The sequence below is a fragment of the Phaethon aethereus genome, assembly GCF_964289735.1.
Source record: "Phaethon aethereus genome assembly, chromosome: 2".
Lineage (NCBI taxonomy): Eukaryota > Metazoa > Chordata > Aves > Phaethontiformes > Phaethontidae > Phaethon > Phaethon aethereus.
Window position 1 is genome coordinate 87,271,480 of NC_138582.1, and position 16,207 is coordinate 87,287,686.

The 16,207-nt window shown below is 37.3% G+C and overlaps 1 protein-coding gene across 2 annotated transcripts in view; it reads right to left on the reverse strand.

Moving 5' to 3' along the window:
* CDH12 (cadherin 12) overlaps positions 1-16,207 on the reverse strand; it is a gene marked incomplete at both ends in the record, with an annotated part of 171,763 nt that overhangs the window by 75,363 nt on the left and 80,193 nt on the right. Inside the window, 2 exons of one of the 2 annotated variants that reach the window (XM_082015101.1) lie at positions 669-836; positions 7,324-7,443. In XM_082015101.1, the coding sequence (XP_081871227.1) occupies positions 669-836; positions 7,324-7,443 (288 nt within the window). The remainder of the gene's footprint in view (positions 1-668; positions 837-7,323; positions 7,444-16,207) is intronic. The other variant, XM_082015102.1, reaches the window with a different exon arrangement.

Sequence of the window (16,207 nt, forward strand, 5' to 3'; positions counted from 1 at the left end):
ACTAATAACTTTTAGCAGCTAATTGTTTTGGCATAATTATCAAGATTTATGCTTGATTAGTGCCTGCATTTCAAAGGTACAGAATATACAAAGCTTCGGTAAATTTAAGGAGAGCAGCAAGTGACAATCCTGCTAATCATAAACAGACTATGAAACTCTTTAAATTAGCATATTTCTCAGAAGCCTCATTTAAACTAATTGATATGAAATGTTATAAATTGTCAGTGGATGATCACTATTTTGAGGCTGTAAGTGTTTTCAGGGACAGATATAAACTTCTGGGCCAATACATGTAAAAAATCTGCTCCTGATTATTATAACAATGCTTAGCATAAATCAGTTCTGTCTTTGGTATCTGGAAGTCTCAGGTTATAATCTTTTGTCATTTGAAGGGGATCATCCACTTTCCCTTGACAAAATAGTATTTCCCAAATCACTTTTAAAGTGTAAATGATGTGGAATGATGATATATTTTCTCTTAAATATTTAAAACTCATATTTTCAAATTGAGCTTTACATTATTCAAAAAAACTCAACAATATATTCTAAATTTGTTCACAATATACTGTTCTTCTTTCTGGATCTCAATTCCTTATTTAAAAGATTTTTCACATCAATACTTTCAGTCATGCTTATTTGAAAATTAGTGTATTTGGAATACAACGTACTCTTAGGAAATCTGGGTGGGTTGTCATTAACATCCGTGAGAGTGATGTTTACAGTGGTAGTACCAGCTAGTCCTCCCAGTTGTCCTCCCATGTCCTTGGCTTGGATTAGAACTTGATATTGTTCTTTCACTTCTCTGTCCATATTTGGCAAAGCTGTTCTTATTACACCTACAAGGAGAAATGGGAAGGAGAAAGAACAAGTAAACAAAGGGCTGTGATTGTCTACTATTACATTTTAAATACATTATTACATTTTAAATACATTATTACATTTTAATACTGGATCTCTTGGACCAGAGATGGAACTCTTCCTAAAGGGTTGATAAGAGAGGAGTTCACACAGAAACATGCAAATCACTGGGGCTTTTCTTAAGTGTGCTCGTCAGCTATTCAACCGTTCAAAATGACTGCTGTGCCTTTTCAGCCAGGACATGAACGGCTGAAAGAGAATGGTGCATTTTCACGACGGATGTGAATGGCATGAACATAGGTTTGCACATCGGGACTGAAGGATGAGCATTGTGCAGAGTAGGGCAATGTAGGAAAATACGGCAATGAATTTCAGAGCCTGCATCTTCAATTGTTTCCAACCAGTCATTTGCCATCACAGTTAAGCTACTGTAGGGCAAGACAATATTCCTTCTGTACAAATGGAGGTCTTTATTAGAAGACTCTCCTTTGCTTGAGAAAGTTTTCTTGATATAGGACATAGATGCAGTGAAAATGTTAGGAGTTTCCTTAAAGAAATATAATCAAAATATCATGGTAAGACATCACCCAAATGATTCTTAATCTTCAGTAATTTTTGATAGCTGATGTCCTAATAGGTATGCCATAATCTCCCTTCTGATATGTTAAGAATGTATATGATAAAAGGAAGGCTTGTAGAGAGAGAGAGGTAATACTGATCATAGGATTAGCTGATGAAGTTGTAAAAAGCTATAAAGTTTGGTCACTCAAGCCTTTCTCTCGAAAACAAATGCAGAGGAGAAAATACATTTCTCTGTGAAAATTCTACAAGTGTATATTACATTGCAAAATGTTATATATTCAGCAACAGTTTTCAGAAAATGGCTAGATGCAGACTGGTGCAGATAGCATGCACAATTGAAAAACAAACCAGTTGGAAGCATGCTTCTCCTCTAAATTATTATTGCTTTAGAAAATATTATTTGCTAGTATTAAACTGTTTGGGTGTAAAAGCAGTCTTTTTCCCCTGGTGTTATAATGGGTCTGGAATGACAAGAAACAAATTTTAAGCATCATTCTTGCCCAGAGAGGTTACCCCATCCCTGGAAACATTCAAGGTCAGGTTGGACAGAGCTCTGAGCAACCTGATCTCGTTGAAGATGTCCCTGCTCATGGCACGGGGCGGGTGGATTAGATGACCTTTAAGGGTCCTTCCAACCCAAAGATTTTATGATTCTATGATTCTTATCTTTATAGCAACTAACCACTGCTGTGTTAACAAGTAATAATAGGAACTATTCGTTTATAGTACTTTTCGGAGTCTAGAAATAACTTTGACCTAAATCTGCAATTTCTGGAACTTATTAAAAATTCCTGCTGAACTGAATTGTATAACAATTTCCCTTCTCTCTACTTGTAACAGTGATGATGATAACAACATTAATAATAACAACTATTTTCTGCCTCAGCATGGTGTATACTGTACTGCATAGATCAGGAATATGACTACCAAACACTTAAGAACATTTAGATATTGCAACCCTATCCTTTTGAGCTTTTGAAAACAATCAGTGTTGTTCAATGTTTTGTTTGTTCCAGACAGAAACCTTGAATTGTAAAAGTGTAAAAATTTGTTCATATTCATGTGTTATTCATTAAAAAAATATTTTTGTAAATAGGGTGAACATTACTAGGTTTTCTTTTGAGTCTCTTAACCCATATTTTTGCATTGTGGAGACTATATGTTCTACAGTATTTTACAACATGCTTGGTGTGCTCATTCTAAGGCCAAAAGAGCTACAAGAATTAAAGACTTCCCTTGTAATACTAGCAAAACAAATCAACAGTAAGTAAAAAAACTGAAAATGGGCAGATAGTAGGCTGTGAGCAAGAGATGTAGTTCATCTGATTGTTATACCAGTTTTAGGTACAACTGAGTGGCCTTCTCAGTTAGAAATATTCCAGATGGTCTTCAGAAAATGAAGAATTGGCTGTCACTCTACTAAAGTTCCCAGTCACCCCCTATGTATTCCTGTAGAAGTATAAGGGCATTCTATATACTTTTCTGTAAAAAACTTTGTCTCCTGCAAAAAAAAAAAAAAAAACTCTAAGAATAATTTTCATGTCTATCAGTTCATAGGCAATTTTCCTTTTTCTACCTACTCAATTTCAAAAGCATAAAAAAACCCTGAAAAATACTATTTCTACCAAAATCATCAGTTCATATGGACAGTACATTTAAAGTTATCTAACCAGCAAAATATAGAAATAAAATGGAGGTAAAAATCCATGGGAAAGAAATGACTACAAATTTTGGTATTCCAGCTCTAGCTTCACAAAAAATATCCAAACTTTAAATCAAAGGTTTGTTGTAATGTAGAGGCCTTATCTACATGTAATGGTGTTCTGAGTGTTTTTAAGTCCTTCAACCTTAAGATTTTACTATAGCGATTGTTCAGCTCCAGAATTTTCAATTTTGATTTTTTTTTCTTTGCAAATGTCATCAATATCAAATGTGCAGAAAAGTATGGTCTCAATGAGGCTGCTGAAAATTGAAAATAGTATGTATAGAACCCGGGCCAAGAGACCCAAATTTATTGAGCCATAATTCAAGAGGAGATGATCCACTTACATGAAAGAGAAAATACAGGTTCTGTGAAAAAACTCCTGAATAAATATTAACATCAATACTCCTGCTGACACCAATCTGGATTTCAAGAATATAACTGAGATCAGAATATGGACTAGAATACTGCGTGTAAGAAAAAATTGGAGACGTCTAGCCATAAATAAGAATATTGACCTCATAAACACATCAGAAAATTGGGTGGAAAGAAGTTTGTCAAAAGGACATTCTAGTAGCAGAACAGAACGTACAGAGGAAAGATAAGGGAGGTTATCTGTCTTAAGAGAAGTGCTCTATGTTGAAGGAAACTCACATTAAAATCAGAAGAGCAATTTCTTAGCATCAAAAAGTAACCTGCACATACAAGATTTGAGGCCTTAAAATGTACCAGTCCAACAGCTGCTCTCCAGCAGGGACTGTAATGCATTTAACCTTCCTGCAACAGCAATAAAAGCTAACTCTCCCACTTCCACGTAGTTTGCTTACCTCCAGCAAAGCACTGCAAAAAAGTGGGATGTCAGTAAAGGAGTAAAGCAGCAGCTGTGACATTCAGACTCATGAAGGTTAAAAACTCTTTAAGTGTACTAGATTCATATCAGAGTAAATATTTATAACCTATCAGGAATGATTTGAGAAAGAAGCATGTGTAAAGTCATATGTGTGCAAAACACAATCCTTATTTTACATATAAGGTTATGGTCAGCGGTTTCACCATTACCACTTTGCAATGAGATCCTGAGGTAGTAATAGAAATTTCCACAAACATGTCAGCTTTTGTGTGGTAGAAGCTAAAAAGTAAACAGAATGTTTGGAACTGTATGGAAAGGAATAGAGAACAAAAGTGTTATGATTAAACCATTTTATACATCCATATGAGCTGCCTTCTGAATACTGTGTGCACTTTCTTGTCCCTAGAAGGAGGAGAAGGATGATCAGTGTCATGGAATGGCTTTAAAGAAGCCTTCAATCCAGAAAAGAGGTAACTAGGGGAGAATATGGGTCTATGAGGTCATAATAAATATCAATTGACTGTTCACCATCTTGTGCAATGTAAGTGTGAGAGATGAAATTTGTTGAGGTGTCACGTTTCAAAGAAACAAGAAGCGCTGGTTCTGCACCCAAAAAAAACTTCTGCTGTGGAATTTCTAGTCACTGGGTGTGCAGACACTGTGGTCCTGGACAAGTCAACTCTACTGGGAAGTGGACAAGTTATGAAGGAGAAATATTTTCAGAGTTTTAGTTACACGGACACTGCTAATCACCCAGGAACTTCGTAAGAACAAGTTGTTGAAGACTAGAAGAGTGTTCTAGGGGTGCATCACTAAACATTTCTTTTATCCTTCGCTAGAGCTGAGCAGGCCATCACTTTTGAAAATGTGATACAGGGCAGCGTGAACCTTTGGTCCAACCTAGTATGGATGTTCTTAAGTTCTTTAAATAACTACAATGGAATGTCTCAAAATCTAGAATGCACGAGATGGCAAAAAAAAGCCAATAAAAGCAACCTAAAAAATGCTTATCCATCTGCCAACAGTTCTGAGTTTGTCTGTCATTTTGCACCAAAAATGGCTTTCTTCCTCTTTCCTGTCAAAAAAACCTCAAGACAGGTGTCTGACAGCAAAACTCTGTACCGATAAACTACTGTACCATCTCGTCAGTCATAAAATAAAGAATTGGAAATGTCAGATGTGTAGCGCTGCCCAAGACTTCTGTATTTTAGAGCAATCATTAAGCAGCATCCTGTGCCTTATTATTCACATACTGTTTATCTCTTACTCACTGTTACACCCCAACTATTTGTGACCTTTGTATATATATAACATATTGTGACCTTTCTAATGTAAGAAAGACAGGTTATGGCATGATCTGGTTTTGGCTGAGATAGAGTTAATTTTCTTCCTAGTAGCTGGTATAGTGCTGTGTTTTGCATTTAGTATGAGAATAATGTTGATAACATGTTGATGTTTTAGTTGTTGCTAAGTAGTGTTTATACTAAGTCAAGGATTTTTCAGCTTCCCATGCTCTGCCAGTGAGGAGGTGCACAAGAAGCTGGGAGGGACCACAGCCAGGACAGCTGACCCAAACTGGCCAAAGGGATATTCCATACCATGTGATGTCATGGTTGGTATATAAACTGGGAGGAGTTGGCTGGGGGCACCATGGCTTGGGAACTGGCTAGGCATTGGTCAGCAGGTGGTAAGCAATTGTATTGTGCATCATTTGTTTTGTATATTGTATTATTATTATTATTATTATTATTATTATTATTATTATTATTTCCTTCCTTTTCTGTCCTATTAAACTGTCTTCAACGCAACCCATAAGCTTTACTTTTTTTTCTGATTTCTCTCCCCCATCCCGCTGGGGGAGGCAGTGAGCGAGCAATTATGTAGTACTTAGTTGCCAGCTGGGGTTAAACCACGACAGAGCACATTGTTTCATGTAGAAGTATGAATCTATATGCTTTTTTCTGGTAGAGTATTTTAAGCTATACTGGGCTAGCTGTTTCATGAATCGTTCTTTACAGCAGTGTCCACTGTTTTACCACCGAGATCCACACAAGTAACTCATTAAAGATATTAATAGACAGATGTGGAAACACTGGGTTTGCATGATCTTCCAGGGCTAGCAGGGTGCAGGTCATCACCTATGGTCTGCTCACTACTCACTACTGAGTAACAGATGAGAGCATATGATACAACAATTTGAAATGCCATGGGAAAAAAATGTTCTTCAAGTACAAATAACTACTAATTTTTTGGGGGGGGGAACTTGCACTAGAACTCTGATTGTGGCTTCAGTAAAGGTTTTTCTTGTCATTGAATTCCTCCTCATTCTTTACAAGACTGAAATAAGTATAAAGGTAAACACTTTTTCTTCCCCCAGACACTTGAAGAAGCCCCATTTCTGTTTGAAAAGTAAAGTTGGTTGTTGCAAATTGCAATACAATCTCTTGCAAAATGGAGCATGTGACAAAGGTATATGCCCATTGGAGATAGTGCACTAACAGACTTATGAGGCACTCATCCCCAAACTATTGATTGATCAGGGATAAAGGCTCTTTACACACAATCTGACATTCAAGTACAGCTTCACTGGAAGGAGAAACTATTTGCTGAAAGGGGCACATGGACAACTATCCCTGTAACACATTCAGGATGACACAATGTATGGCATTCACTATGTTGGTTATTGACTCCTTAACTGAATTACTAAATACAGAAACAAGAATGACATCTAGAAATATAGGACAAGATACCTAATTAACATGCCTACCAACCTGCCAAATACTTCAGTCTCTTTAAACTATTATACTTTTCTGCTCACACATCCTATAACCCCAGACATTCTATGCCCCAGGAAAAGAGGAGGGCAGGAGATGATTAGCTGTTCCACAGTCTCAAATTAGCTCTATATAGCAAAACAATCATTGCTAGAGAATTTCTGACTGTAAGTTCAACAAGTAAAAATGCTGAGAAAGAAAGAATATAGACCCAAGACACAAAATTGCATCATCAGGAAAAAAAAAAACCAAAATAGAATGCATGTAGCAGATAAAGTGTTAGCTATAGAGAAATGCTAAGACATTAAAAAAAAAAAATTTCTCAATGTATACATATTTTAGATATTTCAGGACTGATTGGAAGAGCACGTTTCTTTTGTTTCTACAACAGATTGTAATTTGTTCAGAAACTAGTCAATAGTCAAAACTGAATCATGTACAAAGTTAATCTATTGTCTTTTGGTCATAACAGCCCAGTCCATGCTTATTCAGTGATACTGCCCACATGCCCAAAATCCAAAGTTTAAATCTTCCACTGTTGCTGATAAACTATTTACCTGTCTTCGGATCAATGGAGAAATATGGTTGCCCCTGAAGAATGCTGTAAACCACTCTAGCACTGTTTCCATAAGTGGGATCATCAGCATCTGTTGCCTTTACTTGAAGCACATACGCACCTGCAAAGAAACACCGGTAATCACATTTTCAGTATAGAACAGTGATCAGGGATATTTCAGACACATTAATCCTGTTGCTAGCGGATTCTGTGGTAATTCTTGTTCCACTGGAAACAAGGTGAGAGTAAAACAGTCAATTCTTCAAGTCCATGCTAGCAACCCTCTAGTTAACAGCTGAGGCATAATGGGAAGGAAAGGGGAAGCAGCCCACCATCAGAAGATATATATAAAGAGTTTATGATGCATGCTTTATTTACAAAAACTTTTTTACCCAACAGGACGGAGGCCTGGGGAAGTGCAATACGGGATTTTGAAAAAGGAATATGCCCCACAGTTTTGTGAAAAGATTGACAACTGTGGAATTAAAGTCAGTCAGTTTCCTTTAAAACAAGTGTTTGGTCAAGCAAATCCTGAATCTGCCACAGACCCAATCTCTAAGTGCCTTAAAAAAATATACTTCAGTCTCCTAAAGGTGGAATTCATATTCCCATTGTAGAATGAAATTAGGTGTTTGGTTCAGCCAGTATTATTCAAAATCCAGACTTGAGTCTTCTTCCTTTTCTGATACAGCTCAGTAGGAGACAAAAGTACAGCGGAAGAAGAACCTGCCTTGATATTCTGTTTTCAGCCATGGTTATAGACCAGACCTGGTGCAGTTTGCTTTATATTCCGATTTAAAGGGGACCCATGCCATGGAACAGAAGAAATGCGCATGGAGACAGAAACCTCACTGCAAGTGGCAGTAGTCTTGCATCCCTCCTGCTGGTCGCTAAGCAATTTACCTGCATTTCCCTGCTGCCCCATAACGAAAACAGTGTTCAGATTATACTTTTCAGCAAAACAAATAGCCACATATTTGGTCTTTCCTGTCAGCTTTAAGGAATTAATAGTCTCCTATGATCTTCTGTGCAAATGAATGTTGGAATTTGCAGTGCTGTTTTGGAGAGAGTGAGGGTTAAGACAACCTACGTGAGAAGCAGCACAGGGAGGAGGGTTATCCCCAATGTTTTTGTTTTAAGAAATGTTCTACATTTGGAGGTCATCTGACATTTTTTCAAGAATATCCGTGTAATACTGCAAGCGCTTCAAGACTGCTACTTTTCTGTAATGAAAACTGGCAAGTTTCAAAGGATGTTCACAGTCTAAAATTAACCTTAATGGACTTGTCGAAATTTATTTCTGGGAGTGCCTCACTGAGAGATGCTCCATGTGAAAGGTCCTACAACTTAGAAAGGAAAATAATTTATAGCAAAGGTAGCTGTTTGGAGGACTTTTTTTTTTTTTTGTCCCATCCCATCCCCTCCCATCTCTCCAGATGAGGATTGACAGTGGTGCTGAAGGGTTTGGAATTAATATTGTAAAAATACTTGCTGCATGATGGCTGGCCATATAAGGCTGCTCCTGTTACAGTTATTTATTGAATAATAGAGAATGAAAAGGTATTCCAAGAGAGATTCTTTCTATCTCATAAAGAATACACAGAAATGTAAGTGCTATTTGACTAACAATCACTTTTTAAAGTCAATAGGCTGATCATGTCTTTAAGCTGAAGGCAAGTTTCATTAAAATCAACTTCTAAAAGAAAGACAAGATTAGCAATGAATAAATGAGTGAAAACAAACCATCGAGATGGATTCGGTCAACTAAAAACCTGAGCTTACTCTCTTGATTTTCTGGATGTGAAGGGTGAGGAATGATACGTGTTAAAGCCCAGGTTCAGTACAACAGTTGTGGAAGCTGTGTGTAGGAAGTAGGAAGAAGTGCCTACTCAGACATTCGTGCCTTTCTTTACATAACACATAACTATAATTGACTATACATTAAATGCTTAGACAAGCCCAGTTGGAGGAATAAATTTTCCTACTGGAATGATAGACAGAAGCTATCTAATACCTGTAGAGCATTTAATGGCTTTCATCTGTTCCTGTCCATAAAGAATATCTTAGTAATAGGATCTCCCACTTTCAGCCCTGTTTTCTGCTCCAGAAATTCAGGGAGCCACAGCAACAACTTCGTTCTACTCCAGTGACCAAGATGGAGAAGGAAATAGTAGTTTTTAAATTTTTTCCCCTCTTCCCTCAAAAAACAGAAATTCACTGTACGTGCCACCTTTGAGCCCTTACTGTTGCAGAAGAAAAAGGGAGATCTGTTCCTTCTGGAGCAATTGCTCTGACAAAGCATGTCATGTACACTCACTGTACAGTACAACTTCCCTTCCTGGTATACACACAGTTGTCTTCCTTCATCGCTACCGTGTCTCGCTATCTTTCCAACCTAAAAAATGCAGTCTACTTTTTCCATGGAAAAGAAATACTACCTTTTAACATGGCTGCCACCTTCTTTCCTCCCTACCAAATTGTTCAGTCTTTCACTGTGCTCTGACCCTAAGCTGGTGAGTTTTGCTCCCCTCTGAAGTGGTAGGGCAAAGCATCAGACTCCCAGATGCTGAGGTCTCAGCTGGAACTGGGTGACTAAGTGCTCTGGCCAAGAAGTGTGCTGCTTCAGGACTGGTTTAAGATGATACCCTGCACTTTTGAAAAAAAAAAAGGCAGTGCTGTCTCACATTCCCAAGTCTCCCCTTGGGCCAGGACTCATGTTTCTGATGCCATGCTGGTTGCTACTTCAGGGAGCTGATTTTAGTTTGTCTTGAGTATCAATTGACAAAATCTTGTCGTTGTGTTACCAAGACCTTTGCTTTGCACCTTGATGAAAGCAACATTCTCCATAAGAGAACAGGAGAGACAGACCAAGATTTACAAATGCAAGAGCAGAAACTTAAGCTTATTTGTACATGCACTTATTTTCTGAAGTGTTGAGCAGATCTACCAAAAGTTAGGATTTAAAAATCTACTATTTCTGGAAGGCTAGCCACAACATCTGCCTTTTCACAGGTTATTGGCAGAGAACTTGCAAACACCATAAGAAAGATCTCTCCAACACTTGAGACCATCTGGTAGAAACAGTAGACTTGTCACACAGAGTATGGGCCATCACCTCAAGAGGGCAAATCACGTATTTTACTACTGGCTGTTCACGTCAACTAATTTTGGACAAGAAATGTAGACAGTTAAAAGGCTCCTAAAGTCAGGCAGTAAGGAAAGTCTCATGTTACCTAATTAATACTTTTGCAATTCTTTTGGACTTTAAGATATATCACTGCAGTGGGTTGACCTTGGCTGGATGGCAGGTGCCACCAAGCCGCTCTATCACTCCCCTCCTCAGCAGGACACAGGGGAGAAATTAAGATGGGGAAAAAAAAAAAAACAAAACAAAACCAAACAAGTGGGTCAAGATAAAGGCAGTTTAATAAGCAGAAAGCAAAGGCTGAGCACTGAAGCAAAAGAAGGTTAAAGGGGGCCTAGAAGAAAGATGGGGAGCAACACTTTATCAGGGAATGTAGTGAAAGGACAAAGGGTAACAGTTTTAAACTGAAAGAGGGTAGATTTAGATTTGATACAAGTAAGAAATTCTTTACTGTGAGGGTGGTGAGGCACTGGAAGAGGTTGCCCAGGGAAGTTGTGAATGCCCCTTCCTTGGAAGTGTTCAAGGTCAGGTTGGATGGGGTTTTGAGCAACCTGATCTGGTGGAAGGTGTTCCTGCCCTTTGCTGGGGGTTGGAACTAGATGCTCTTTAAGGATCCTTCCAACACAAACCATTCTATGATTCTATGATTTATGACTGAATGCATGGATTGGTAACACTTCAGAATAAGAGAAACTTTACAATGTGTACTAAATTAAGACAAAACAAGAAGTACTAACTCCGTATATTCATCAGCTTCTCTTAAGTTCCAACAGGTTTAGGCAAGAAATACTCAATTAAGATATTCAAGCAACCTTATTTCTTCTTGTTATGATGTAAATCTTCACATATATTTAAGATGTTGAAGTATTCAATGTGTTAGTGGGGGGATTTTTAATATGCAAAGTTAGCAATTTTTCATACCATTAATCCATATAGTGTCTCAGGAGACTGAAACAGCAGATACAGCAGTAAATGTTTTTATCTGGTTTTGCGTATTCAAAGCAAAGCTACTGTGGTTGAGAATGGATTTTGGAGCTCATCCCCTATTCCACCATTTGTTTCCTAAGCCCTAGCAACAGCAGCTTAAAACCAATCAATATCCTTTTTACAGAGCTGTGACCAGCTCCCCTTCTTTCCAAAACCACTATGACCAGCAAGCGGCTCCTGCTACACCACCACCAGCAGCTTCCTCCAAACCAGAAATTATTTACCAAAACAAAGATTTGCTGAGTGAGTGTGAGCCAGAATGAGTGCTTTCATGGTGATGAAATGGAAGTTACAGTGGAGTTAATGTCACCTATTATTAGAGTTCTACCATGTAGGCATTTACACTCGTGCCAGGCACCTCCAGCTTGCTTTGCAGCCAGGGGTTGGGCACAGGGAGCCTGGTGGCACTGGTCTGCGTGGACCAGTGATACACAGGTAGGCATGTCAAACACCACGGCTGAATCCATATCTATGTCTAAGTTCTTATGCAAAAATGTGATGTTGCAAGGTAAAGGAAGCAGACGGCAGCCATCAGCCTGCCTGGAAATTCTGCCGTCGACCTATGTGCCTGATGACCCCTGCACAGACCAATTCTTATTTGTTTAAAAATATTATTTTACATATTCTTAGGTACATGCTTCAGGTAAATCAACCTTATTACACAAAAGAAAGAAGAAATACTGATTTATAAACTAAATTTTATTAAGGTAGACATTCAAAGTCATATTTTAGCTTGATAAATAGCAGACACTGAATATGAAAAATAATCCATTTCACGGTGATAGCAGTTTCAACTGTATTAATTAATCTGTCAGATTTTTTACAACAACAGATAATATGCAGATCTTATATTTTTATGGGAGGTCAGGCATGTTTTTTAATGTGCCTCCAGTCGTTTACTAACTTAAATACATACGTAATGTTCTAAACAGGTTTTCTGAAACTGGTTTCTCATCCTTTCAGTATTTTCAAGCATTGCCTAATGTATCTAACAAGCTTTCTATTTCATTGCAAATCATAAGACCAATATACTTTTAAAAGTAAACTCTGAAATCTAATTTTTTTTTTCCAGGCGTAATACAGGGCGCTACAGCTGTAAATCTTTAGTGTACAAAGGTAGTGATAGAGGATCACATTTGCTATAGCTCATGACATTTTAATTAACATATGTACTTACATCACTACATGGAGTAATCATATGAACAAAAAAATACAGTATTTTTTGTTGTTTGGAAATACCTTATAAGATAGTCAGCATTTAAAAAAATACGTATATTTTTAATTTTTGATGTACAATCAACAAATATTTCATTTAAGGCATTATAAAATGCAAAAGAGTGAAATGATGTGCTTAAGTAGTTATTTATGCTTTAGAAAGAAAAGAAAAATTATGCCAAATCATGCACACAGCTCAAGGAAGTGGTATGGAATGTTAATGACAATAATATTTTTTAAAAATACTACAACAAATATTGAAAACTAATATATTGTAAATAATTGTTTCAATCACAGCAAGCATACTGGCCTGAATTTTACTCCGGATGAAGTCCAAAGGCAATCCAACAGTAATTGTAAATAGAACGGGGCCCAAGATCTCTAACTTGTTGTCCAAACTGACTAAAATAGCAGTAAAAAAGCCTCATAGTTTATATTAGAATGACTGGAAGGAACTATAGGAAGCCTGAGTTTATACCATAATGAAGATGTTTATGAAATAAGGATTTGACTTCTAGAACTATTGCCATTTTTTCGATAGTCTTTCATTAGTAAAAGTGTTACTTTGCCAAAATCAAAAGAACCTCTGAAAAAAGAGCAGTATTGATTAAATCTCTTCCCATCCAAAGAGTACTAGAAAGAAATTTCAAAATCTTCCGATACATCATTTGAAATTTCAAAATTGCTTATGAATGACTAGTCAAAATTTATTAAAAACATTACTCCAAAACTCAGACCATTCCCAATTTCAAAATGGAACATTTAATTTATTGATTTTTACCCCTGATTTTTTCTTATAAAAACGTTGACCTTTTGTACTCTTTCAGCCTGAAAATAAGTTTTGCCATCACCAAAGTGTAGATGGGGTTGCTGGCTGTGGAGATATTGTTGGCTTCCAAAAAAACCAAGAAGGAAATCTTAATTTCTTATGTTTAGTTCATTCAACTGAAGGGCATGACCAAGAATTCACAAAACTCAGCTGGGACTAGGTAAGTTGGTTATTTCACTGTACAGGAAAATGAGGGATTCAAGGCTAGAAGAATAAGACAACAGACTTATTTAGGTATGATTCCCACAAAAATAATGGAAAGACAAAGAAAAAAGGAGTTGACGATATGTCAAGATTTTTCTCATTAAGATCAGCTTTCGCTAGGCCTGCAAATCCTATTAAGGTTGGTAATGAATGCCAAAATTCAGTGAAGTAGTTGCAGTGCATTGTCTTCCACAGAAAGTGAGGGGGAGGCTACTTTGGGGCTTTGAAGATGCAAGAGAGGGCTGGATGGGAGCAGTAATGTTTGGGGAAGGGATACTGCAAGTGAGAGAAGGAATTTGCATGTTGTGAGTGTTCCACGGCCTCTGGCTGGAGCCTCTCTCCACTCTGTGTAGGTCACAGGCTCAGTCAGAGCAAGCCACTCAGGTCCTTGTCCGGCCAAATTTTTAATATCTCCAATGACAGTTTTCCACAACATCTTAGGATGCTCTTATGGCATCCTGCCAAGCAGATTCTTGAACAAGCTCAAGTCTCTTCTTTTGAAGTCCAGAGCTGCGATTTTACCACTTGTCTTGTTCACCGTTTTTTCCCATCTTTTATTTGTAGGAAATGAGTATGAGACACTGTATGTGAATTTTCATAGAATTTACTTTTTGTAATGGACTATCAAGGTAGTTGCATCTGCTCATTGTGAGTAAAGACTGAATAGCAGATCTTCTGCCATAAGCTCTCTTTATCTTTTTTCCCCCAACATTTTTTTCTCTCTTTTTCTTTTTTCTTGTAGAGTTGGAAGAGTTGTCATCACCTTGCTCTATAATCTCTCCCCTATCACAAGTATGATTCTGTCTTTTTTTTTACCTGCTGGGAGTTGCTGGTACCTAGTGCTCTTGAAAGAAATCAAATGATTGTGCAAACATTTTTTATAGGGGCAGGAGGAAGAAGGAGCATAGCTGCCGGCATAGAAACTCACTACTTTTTGCACAATATTCTTCTTAAACAATTCAAAGAGTAGCACCTTGGCAATCTGAATAACATCCATCCTCTTCTCAGAATTCAGGTAAAAACCTAACCAACATCTACCTTTCTTGTGGGGTTTGGTGTTTTGTGTTTTTTTTTTTTTAGGGAAAAAAAAAAAGAAAAGTTAATGTGTGACTCACTGCAGCACTACACTGCAATTCAGATCAGGACATCCCCTGTCTCAATAAATATTCTCCTGACCTGCCACTAGCTGTTTTAGCAAAGCTCCAATACTGGCATAACACGTGCATCTGTAAAGAGAGATGCTGACATTGGCCTTTTGGGGCTTATCTTTTATAGAAGAAATTACCTATAATGTGTTTTAAAGATATACTTCTGAATCTGACTCCCACAAAAGTAATGTGAGGAAGGCATATTTTACTTGGACAAGCCAGTTTCCAGATTATGTATTCATGGCTGTGCAACCCTGATAATAACACAAGCTTGCTAGCTCCATCAATACCTTGAATACTAGACACAATCAGGGAAGCACACTTTTCTCCTGTTTTGCATTCCAGACGTCACACTGAACATATATATATATATATATATATATATATATGCATTTTTTTCTCAGCTGTCAGAAGCACCCATGTCCACAAAAGCAATACTGCCGTTCTCTGTTGTAATTGATGAAGAATGGCAGCATTTTGCTAATGCTTTTGCTGTACTGGTAGCTAAAAGCCTCAGGATTTAATGCATAATCAAACATATTTCTAGTATCTTTAGAATAACGATTGATTTACAGTGCCAGCAATCCAGGGAGTATGGAAATTGTCTTTGTTAAGCTGAACACAGACACACTGATTTCTTCTGGAACACAGTGCTTTAAGTGTTGAGGTTTTTTTCCTGGCAAATTGGAAGACATGGCATTATGAAGAAGAAAGATTTTTTGCTGCTTCTTCCTTATGCTGTAAATGTTTTACAAAGTAGAGCTGAGGTTTTAGAAAGAGTCAGCACATTTTATTGCCCACAATGTTTTTGACTCTCAAAGATTTTTTTGCAAATTAATTAATAGGTCCCTTTCTCCTGGTCATCCCTGCCTCCCTCATGGATGATGAGGGTAAACAGGGGAAACCTACAGCTGTGGGTTTTTTAGATAATTATTTAGCTTGGAAATTAGCAAAGCAATTATTTTCTTTTCCTGCTCTCATCTGTTGGGGTCGGCCAGAGTTAAGCCACTAAGGGCATACAATCTGGCTAAGCTAATAATGACTCTGTTAGCATTGAATATTTATTTAATTTATTTATTTTTATTAATTTATGCTATTTATTTATTTATAAAGACATCCATCTGCCTACACAGTCCGAAGGCTGTGATAATGTTTACAGAGGTTGCACTTCTGAGGAAAATGAGGAGGTTGAAATAGCGGCTAATAGTCTATACCCAATATACACGTAAAGAAGTAACCTGGTAAAGTAACTGCTGGAAATAATGTACAAGGAGAGCAGTACAAGAACCAATTAGCAAATACTAAGCTTAATAACCATCCATTTGAGAAATACATCTCCTGAGTGATTTTTCTTTTC